Consider the following 10,108-nt stretch of genomic DNA (forward strand, 5'->3'; position numbering starts at 1 on the left):
ACATAAAACTTGCACTTGGAGTTCTCTGGTCCCAAGTCCTTAATTTCTAAGGCCACCCATAGGAGTCCCTCACTCCAGAGGGAACTTGGCTTTTTTTTTTGCCCATCTGACTGGAATTTCTCCTGTCTTCAGGTAAATTTCAGCTCATCTTTTCTTTCTCCCAGTGATTCTCACACCCACCCTCAGCCTTCAGTCCTTGGATGTCTGAGCAGAACAGTGTCTCCCATACTAAACTGGGAGTCAGCATATTTGAGTTCTGGGTCCACACCCATCAGTTATGCTATCTTGGGCCTCACGCAATTCCTCATTCTTCCTGGGTCTCAGTATTATGTCTATGTCTGTGCAATCAAACACGTGAAGATTTGGTTTAAGATTCCTGTCAGTCAAATTCTTTATGATCCTATAAATTGTGAGAGGTTTTCTGATACCGGGGGTCCAGCTTATACCGTGTACCTGTTCTGGAATTCCCATCGTCCTAGTCATTACCTCGGGGAACTCCAGGCGCTCCAGAGGCTCATAGACAATATTACAGGTGCATAAAGCTTTATAGGTGAGAGTCAATAGACTGTTGACACTTCGGTTCTGGAATCAGACATGCCTCACCTGGTTCTCAGTTAAGCTCTGTTCCACTGGCTGTGTGGCTGTTGTAGGCTAAACATTTGTGTCCTCTCAAATTGTATATCGGAATTCTAAAACCCAATGTGGTGAGTATTTGAAGGCAAGGCCTTTAGGAGGTAATTAGGCTATAGGAGTGGCTGGAATCAATGCCCTTCCAAGAAGAGACATACAAACTCTCTTCTCTTGGCTCTGTGGGCACACGTCGGCTGGGAGCAAGGGGATGACTGTCTGTGAACCAGGAAGCCCGCCCATGCTGACACCCTGATCTTGGACTTCTCACCATCCAGAACGATGAGAAATAGATTCATGTTGTTTAAGCCACCCAGTGCATGGTATTTTCGTTACAGAAGCCCAAACAAACTGAGACACGGCCTGTAGTAAGTCACTCTACCTCTCCCCCACCAGGCTAGCCTAGGCTTATTCTCACGGGAGATGCGTAGGTTCCAAGAGATGGGGCAGAATTTCATGAGGCCACTGGAGAGCCAGGCTGGGAGTTGGCACAGAAACTCTTCTGCCATACCCTCTGGGCCTCGTTATTCTTCACCTGCTCGCAAGGTTATTGGGTGATGAAATAGCACATAGTAGGGGCTTAACAGATATTAAGTACTATAATCATTGTCAGGGCCACTGTAGAACTCTCTTTTTGTGCATTGGAGGTTAGGATATAAGACAGGTGAACATTTTTATACCAGTTATAGATTAAGAAATGGACACTCGAAGAGAGGATGTGACTTGTCCAAGACAACACAGAGCATCAGCAGCGGAGCTGGGGTTGGCCTCTTGTCCTATGGTCCTGAACTCATCATGCTAGACCCCATCTCTCCTGCTTATTATCCTGGTGTCCATTGTATTTAAACTCTATGAGTAAAAGGCTGGGAGTGAAGGAACTCTGTCAGGATGAGGCAAAGAACTTGGCCTCAGGTGCTTGTAGATCTCAGCCTATATGTTAGATCTGCCGTGACCCAGGTATTTGAATTGGCAGCCCCTGGTCTCGAAACCCTCCCAGCATTAAAATGCACTGGGTCTGTTCTGCCCCAAATCCTGTGGAAAAGGCAGCATCACCATTATATCTGTCTGGGTAGTCAGGAGACTGAGGCTAAAAAAAGTTGAGGGGACTTGTGTAAGACCTCAAAGCCCCTAAATCTGACCTGGAGACACAACCTAGGTCCCTTGACGTCCAACCCACTGAGTGACGCCCCAGGTAGGACCCTAAGCGGGAGCTGTAAAACATCTCCCAGGTCTGATAGCCTGTTCCCCGGTCCCGTTGAACCGTCCAGCTTCCTCACCCTTCGACACAGCAGAGAAGCTGGGTTCCTCCCCCTGGTGCCATCAGCTCCCCCCCCTCCATTGATCTCTGGTTTTATGAGGGTGACAGGGCATGCCTTTTAATTGCATTATTACATCTTTATGGTCTGCTGATTGAGCAGGTCTTCGCTGGGCAGCTGGGCCCAGGAATTTATATGAGGAACTGAAATGTTTATTGGACTCATATTGATAAAGGCATATTGTGAGAGGACTGAGGCACTTAAGGAGAGACCAGTGTCTTCAGGAGGCAGGGGGAGAAGGCAGGTCAACAGACTCCGGAGAACAGAGTGGGTCACTGATGACATACGATGGCAGCACCTCCCTCCACACCCTGCCTAACTCTCAAACATTTCTCATTTCTTCATCAACCTGTTAGGTTGCTCATAGAAGAAGACACAGGGAGAAAGGCTGGGAGGTTTCGGGAGACGGGCAGCGCTCTAGGCTGGTGGATAAGTTGGCGCTGAAGGTAGGGACTGCCTCTGCTGAGACGGGGGAGGACCCCTCAGGTAGAGGCTGTGTGCGAACACAGATGTGCAGCGGGAGTCGTGAAAGAGGAGGAGTGGGCTTTGCATGGAGTACGAGATCTGCAAGGTGTGGAGGCAGCCTGCTTGCCTACTCCACTTGAATGGGGGGTAGACACTCAACCTCAGTGTGTCCCAGACTGAACTGACACCTCCCGTCACATTTGCAGATGCGTCCGCTGCAGGAATTGACAGGTGCATCCTTCCAGGGGCTGAGGACCTCTCGGGGCTGTCTTTGATTCTTCCATTTATTCCATCCCCAGTTAGACTCTACTAGCCAAGCCTTTTGGGACTCCGAGCTCCTCTTCCACCTGCACTGTGCCTACCGTGCCTGGAGCCAATGTCGGCTCTCCATGGGTCATTCGGGTGGCCTTGGAATAAGCCTTTGGCTTAACTGTCTCCTTCTCCCAAGATCTCCCTGTAACTCTATTTTTAAATCACAATCCCACCTCACAGCACTGTTTGCTGTGCCCAGTCCTGCTTTGTTTTTTTTATAGCATCTCTCTCCATCCAATATGCTCTATAATGTATTATTATTGTTATTTGCCTCTCCCTCTAGAATGTAAGTTCTTTAAAGGCAGGGACTTTCATCCACTTTATTCACTGCTGTATCTCCAGCACTGAGAGCAGCCTAGCATGTAGTAAGTGCTCAATTAATATTTGTTGAATGAATTCATGAAGGCTTTTGGTTGGAGCGAGGTCCCGGGGGGCCTTTGATTCTGCACTGGGTGCTTCAGCTTGTAGGCTGAGCTCTGTTTTTCACCCTGAATCAAGCAGTGTGCTCATGGGGCCCTTGCACACGGCCAAGGTAATCTCTGTGCTTTCCGGGAGCTCTGAATTAGTAACATCCGACCCTAAATGGAGAATTTGGGAGAAGAATAGCTCAGAGATTAATCCGAACGCATTTCTGTATCTCAAAATCAGCACATTGTAGGGAGGTGGAATCCGCTTTGCCCAGTACATGGTATTTGGTGGTTAGCCTCTTCCTTCCTGTTCAACCTGGGTCACCTGTATTTTTGATCCCCAGAGGACTTTGGTGCTAAAAGGGAGGAATCTATGGCGCCATATTAATTGGTGGCAGCTCATTGGGTCTAGTGTGGGAACTCTCCCAGGCCCCAGGCTGTCCACACCATGGCTTAGTGTGGTTACCACCACTGTCCTTTCTAACGTGTTTCCATCTTCAGTGAGAAGCAGTGAGTAGTATATGGCCAGTTGTGCCTCCCATGCTCTCTGCTCGAGAGGGCCAGAGGAGGTGAGTGTTCCAGGGGTGAGATCTCCTGTTGGAATGGTCACATGACCAAGCTTAGGCTAGATAACTCTGGGTTCAAATTCTGACTCACACACACTCACTAGCTGTATGTCTCTGGCCATTCTGGGCCTGAGTTTCCTCATATGTGTAATAAGGATGATAGAGTGTTATTCCTAGAGTTTTTTTGGAGACTTCAGTGGGATGGCCAATGGAAGGAGGCTGGAGTGACTTATTCGACAGTGACGGTGACAAAGCACACGCTGGGTACTTCGTGCTGTGACATAGTGGGTATTTGCAGATTCCGCTAAAGCGTCTGTTATATGTGTATCTGGATGCATGAGTGATTGTTGAATGACTAAATGAATGGATGCAATTTAAAGGGTACAAGGGTGGATAGTGTACCCAATAAAGCAAAATGGCAGGACTTGGGGTGCTTGATCCGTGGGCATTCAAAGTGTAAGGGCTCTTCAGGAAGGAGTCTAAGTTTTAACAATCATATAGTATCAGGGTGAGGAGGTCTCTGAGAGCTTTCTCATTCTGAAGACCCAGAGGAGGGTGATGGGGTCAAGGACTCACAGTAACTGAAGGGCTGAGGTTAGAACGAAGGTGCCCTCCCCACCACAATGTTCCCACCCCAAGCTCCCCACAGATGCCCTTCCGGAAATGTACCAGGGAGAATGGGCCAGAGTCCAGGCCTCTAGTTCAAACATCAGGCTCAGAAGGAGAAGAAGATAAGAGCCAAATCTCTGAGGGCTCTTCTGACATCAGCTAGAAGCCTAGGAACTCCCCACGGCAGAGGATGGACAAGGATGGACCCCATGAGAGGTCAAGAGATGCAAGAAAAGGAAAGGGCTGTAATTAATAACCATCAACAATGGATTGTGTTGGGTGAGTATTGAGATGCCTATTGATCAGAGAGAGTAAACACAAATTGCTGCCAAGTGTCCCTCTGGCCCTGGGTCAATATGCTTCCATACACAAAGAGGCCTGGAGCTGTTGCTGGTACTGGGAATGCCTTAATCAGGGTGGTCGAGATGTAACTGCATGTAACTACATCTCTTGGAGATGTAACTGCATTGTGAGCTACTCTGGTGTAGATGCTTCATTCATTCATTCACTCATCCATCTCTTCATTCATTAATTCATCCATCCGTTCATTCATCCAACACGTTCTAAATGCTTCCTATATGTCAAACCTCTTGGAGGCACTGGGAAGGAGCAGTGATACGAGGCAACCCTTGAGCTGATGGGGGTCACAAGTGAACAAAGAAATAAATAAGATGATCTCAGACAGGGACGAGCACTGTCAAGAAAGTCACGAAAGGGAGGCCCATGGAGAATGGGTGGAGGAGGGTGGTGTCCCACTAAAGTGGGCGGTTGTAGAACATCTGAGAAGGTGACAGCTTTGCCAGGATCCTAACGAACAGAAAGAGCCAGCCCCACGGCCATAGCGGGAAGGGTGGACCAAGTATAGGGAATAGCCTGTGCCACAGCCCTCAGATGCAAACGAGCTTGGGATGTTGAAGAAGAGGAAGGACTCCAGAGGAGCATGGGAGGGCATGAGGTCAGAGAGGTGAGCAGGGGCAAGACTAGGGGGCACATTTTTCCAGAGTAAGGAGCTGGGCTTGTTCTAAGTGAGGAGGCCACTCAAGGAGGGTCTGACTTCTCCTTTAAGCATAGGCACTTTAGCAGTGAGGCCTCCGTGTGGGCAGAGGCAGGTGTGGCCTGGGGTTTGGCAGGCACAACCTGGCCTGAGCATGAAACCATGGGCCAGGCCCTCCCATCGTGGGTCTTCCATTTCCTTATTCAAAACAGGAGGGACTTGGGCTTATGACTTTCCAACTCTGTCATCTTGCCACTCTTTTCAAGGACACAGAATACAAATATGCAGCCTTAGCAGGTATCACTCATTGGCATATGGGAAAACCCTGGTTACGGGGCCATGAGGCTCTGGTGACCACAGTCTGGGGCTGGTGGGTGACCACACTGAGGGCAGGAGGCCAGGCGGGAAGTCCGGGGGATATCAGAGGGCATCCTTGGGTTCAAGGTCATCCATCCCTGTTGTCTCAGATGCCAGATATGACTTGGGGAAACCAGCTGATCTGGCCGATCCTGCTTTGGGAGGGTAAATAGTGGAGTGGGGGCCAGCACATGGCAGTGGCCCTCTGAGGGTCCAGACCTCCCAGGGGAACTGAGGCCCATTGTCAGTCTCTGTGCTGGACGGAGGAGAGCAGCTGTGGTAGCAAGGGGCAGGGGAGCAAAATTCAGAAAAGCGCCCTTGTGAGAGGGACACGACCCCCAGATGCAGGTGCACACTGGTCTGTGTTCACAAGCATTCGTGCACACCCGGGTGAGACCCCAGTGGCACCTGTGAGTGTGCATACAAATGCCGAGGCAGCAGAAACTGGGTCTGTCTCCCTCACTGCTGAGTTTTCAGCACCTGGCTCATGGTGAGTGATCAATAAACATTTGTGGAGCGAATGAATAAATGTGTGCTCATGTGTAAAAGTTAAAGTTATCTGTTTTCGAGGCTTGACAATCTGTTGTTTGAGCTTTCTGTCCAGGAGATACATTGATACAATACTTGGCATCATCCTGTCCCATCCCCTGTTCCTTTTTTTGTTTATTTTTAAATTTTTTATCTGCGAACAACATACAGGCGGGGAAGTGTACACATCATCCGTGTACGTCTCCATGGAAATGCCACCTAGACCTAGAATCAGCAGCAAATTTTCAGAGCCCGTAAAGCTTCCCCACACCCCGTTCAGTGGCTCTTCTCCCTGGGTAGCTGCTGTCTTGTCTGCTAGCAGCACAGACTGGTCTTGCCCGTCTCTGCACTTACGTGAACACAATCGTGCAACGGGTTCTCGATATCACGCTTGTGAATATCACCCCATTTCCCAGGAAAGTTCCAGGCTGTTTATTTTCATTTTTATAGAGCAAGGGTCAGCGAGTTTGTCCTGGAAAGGACCAGATGGGAAATGCTATAGGGTCCATGGCATATACCACCTCTGTGGTCGCTGTCATCTTTGGCCGCTGTGCAGCACAGAAGCTGCCACAGACAATATGGAAAATATGGACAGGGCTGTGTCCCAATAAAACTTTATTTCCGAAACAGGAAGTGGCTGGGTATGACCGTGGACTCGCCAACACTGTGTATGGTGTGCCTTTCTGGGGATGCGGCACAATCCCCCGGTTTCCGTGCTGAGGGACGTTGGGACGGTCTCCGTCCGAGGCTGCTTCCAAGAGTGAGCGTGAACGTGCTTGCAAGCGTCCTTCGGCGACGTGCCTCCACTTTTGCTGGGCGTCTACCCAGGCCTGGGATTGCTGAGTCGTAGGATCAGTAGGTGTTCGGTTGTAGGAGGCGCTGCCAGACAAATGAGTGTGGCACCGCTGGCTCTCGTGTTTCCACAGTGTGCAACTGCTTTCTTCACTTCTGCCTGCGGTGCCCTGCACAGATGCCACGTATTTCGTCCCTGCCTCACAGGACCTGCCTCAGAGGCTGTGACATCACTGCAGGGATTCACAGCCACCAGCTCACCTGGAACACGGAGGATCCATACTGCACCCGGGCATCGAGGGGCCAGGGACACAATGGCATTTACTTTTCTTGCCATTTCGTCTCTCTTCCTTTTTTTTTCTACCATGATAACCCACTCCCCATGGCAACGGGGGCCTTACCTAGAAAATGAGGGAAAGTTGCATTCTTTGCTAAGGCTGATTAGAAATAGCACTGACCTCTGAAAGAGGCGACCTGATCAGTGAATCTCATGTTCCCTTGCGTGTCTCCCTCTGAAAACCTCCTACTCCCACCCCTTAGTAGTTCAGTCCAGAAAGCCAAGTTCCATGTGACTGGTCATTGTAAGCACCAGCTGTCGGCATCCCTGTGTTGTGGTAGGGAGAACATGAGAGGCGACGGCTGAACCAACACACCGGAGTTCCAGTCCCTCCCTGGCCATCTGCTCTGTCTGTGACTTTGGTCAGGTTATTGAACCTCCCTGTGACTCAACCAATATATCTCATCTAATTCCCCCAATGTCAACAATAATGTAGGTGCTATTATCACTCCCTTGACAGATCAGGAAACAGATACGTGGGGGACTTTCTTGAAGACAAACCCACATCTAAACCCTGAACTCTAATAAAAAAGGCCATCTGTGGCTCGGAAGCTCTAGCTCCATTAATTCACCAAAAGAATTTCCTTTGGAAAAGTCACCATTTGTGCTTTTTTGCGCCCTGAGTTTGGCTAATCAGGAACAATCTCCTTTTCTTGGAGAAATAAGGCAATATTGGATGCAGTCATGGAAAAAGTGAGTTCCCTCCAAATTCCTGTAATGAGACAGTCAGCGCCGAGGACAAAATGTTGAGGTCTTTTGAGGAGACCGAACCTCCTAGCAAGAGAAGATATTTGTTGTTTTTTCCCCCCAGAAAAGAAGCTGTTGTTTCAAACTTCCAACAATTGGCTCAGCATTCAAATACTGGGATGGAGCGGACTTTCAATGCCCCAGTCATCTCTGAACTGATGAATTCTACCCATTGGGGGTATTGAGGCAGTTGTACATGAAACCGATAGTTTCCAATATATTTCCACTTCCTCGGAAACAAAAGATGCTGGTTTGAAAAAAATGAACATTGCACAGTCTACTATGAAATATAAGGAGTAAAGCACAAGCCATCCTCAACCAGCTTTCCACGCCTTGTATGGTCATGTCTTGTTCTGTCAATAAATTTATCAGGCGTGGTGGGCACTTTATTTGGAATCACCTGGTAAGTGCAGTCATAGTATTTACCTGTAGAAATGGACGAGTGGATTTCTGGCTGGGCATTCTATGAATTAACCAGGGATGAAAACTGTCAGGAGGGACCGCGTTCAAAGTTTCTTGTTCAAAGTCCGGACAGGAGATGTCCTTATACTTGAGACTTGTTATTTGAGCACTGTGCATTGGAGGAGAGCTTTTATTTTGTATTTAATTTTTAGTTCTCACCCGAGGACACATTTATTGATTAGAGGTAGAGACAGAGAAACATTGATGTGAGAGAGGGACATTGATCGGTTGCTATTTGTACACAGTCCTACACATCCCCTGACTGGGGATCGAACCCACAACCTTTTGGTGGATGGGACAATGTTCCAACCAACTAAGCCACTGGACCAGGGCTATAGTAGACCTTCAGATGGACACAGGAGTAAAACCAAGGTGGGGCCCCCAGAGCTCAAATCAGTCATTGATGAGCTCCTGAGATTGGGTGTGACAGGTCATGGAACGACTCAGAGGTCAAGTTCACAGCTCTGAAAGGTCTAAAGACTACAGAGTGACCTGTAGATTCTGGAACATCAACCCCCCCTGGTCTGAGGCCCTAAGTCCAAGTATACAAGATGGTCTCACCAGAAGCCTGCAGTAAGGAATATCCCATCATCCCAATGGCCTGAGTATGGAGATGGATAGATTTTGAGCAAGAATTCTCTCAGTGTGGCAGGAGAGAATTCTTGTTTCCACTTGCCCTTTCCAACTGGGACTTTGCTCAACAGCATTTTTTAAAAACTAAGCACTTCTGGTAGGTTGCCGGCAAGAAGGCAGGCAAAGCCTTGCTGACCTGCCTGCAGGTGTGTGGAGGTGTGTGACGGCGAGGGGCAGGGATGTGTTGGCCAAGGCAACCTGACGAGAGCATCCAAGAAATGCATTTACCTGTGGGAAGTGGAACAAGATTGCTCCCACAATCGGCATGAGAAAACCACAGCTGCTCACCTGCGTTGGGCCTGGACCCGGCCTGAGACATAACCCGAAGACAGCGATTCCCGATTTTCCTGGCCCTCGGATCCTCCGTCGGCCTGGGATCCAGGCCGTGAGTAATGAGCGGCCCAGGCAGTGAAAGAGGCTTGGAGTTGAAATCCATCTGAGGCCTCTCTCCCTGCCAATGTCTACAGCTTAATAATTGCTTCCTCGCTCCCACTGCATTCGGGTTCAAGAGAAGCGCAGGCCCCTCCAGCAACATTATGCAAATAGGGCCCACAGTGTTCCAGGGAAGGCATATAGAATATGTAAATTTATGGCGGTGGAGGAGGCTGCTTAAGACAGAAGATTTCTCAATGATGTAATTAGATTTTCTGGAAAGAGGCTTCCGAGGACCTGTCTCCGTTTCCCTGCCGCGTGCTGTGCCGTAGCCACCAAATCGGTGCTCTGGGAAATAATTAACTGAATTACAGACTCAAACCTATTTGAAAAAAAAAAACTCAAGAAGGAAAGAAGGAGAAGACCAGGTTTCTCGAGGCCACAGCAAATCCATGCTTTACGGACCGTGTAAACAGGATCGGAGGCTGCGAGGGAGGGAGGCAGGTGGGAGGTGGAGCTTTGGGCTCTGGTTGGCAGAAGGAATTGACACAGGGCAGCTAGCTTTGACATCACCTTGGCCTTCA

The 10,108-nt window shown here is 49.2% G+C and overlaps 1 protein-coding gene across 1 annotated transcript; it reads right to left on the minus strand.

The window, feature by feature from the left end:
* Positions 1–3,203: 3,203 nt before the first annotated feature.
* On the minus strand, positions 3,204–9,687 carry LOC118991342 (uncharacterized). The gene is made up of 2 exons (XM_037052606.1): positions 9,441–9,687; positions 3,204–3,298 (listed from the first exon to the last, which is right to left on the minus strand). Exons 1-2 carry the CDS (start codon positions 9,685–9,687, stop codon positions 3,204–3,206), a joined length of 342 nt encoding a protein of 113 aa, XP_036908501.1.
* Between the last annotated feature and the right edge of the window lie 421 nt (positions 9,688–10,108).

Source organism: Sturnira hondurensis, unplaced genomic scaffold (assembly GCF_014824575.4).
Source record: "Sturnira hondurensis isolate 20B ecotype Veracruz unplaced genomic scaffold, ASM1482457v3 Scaffold0007406, whole genome shotgun sequence".
Classification (NCBI taxonomy): domain Eukaryota; kingdom Metazoa; phylum Chordata; class Mammalia; order Chiroptera; family Phyllostomidae; genus Sturnira; species Sturnira hondurensis.

Excerpts from the sequence above, each read along its gene's own strand:
- LOC118991342 (XM_037052606.1), bottom strand. The coding sequence starts at position 9,687 with ATGTTGCTGGAGGGGCCTGCGCTTCTCTTGAACCCGAATGCAGTGGGA. Across the intron at positions 3,299-9,440 it reads CGGGTCCAGGCCCAACGCAG|GGTCGGATGTTACTAATTCA; the intron begins GTGAGCAGCTGT and ends TTCTCCATTTAG.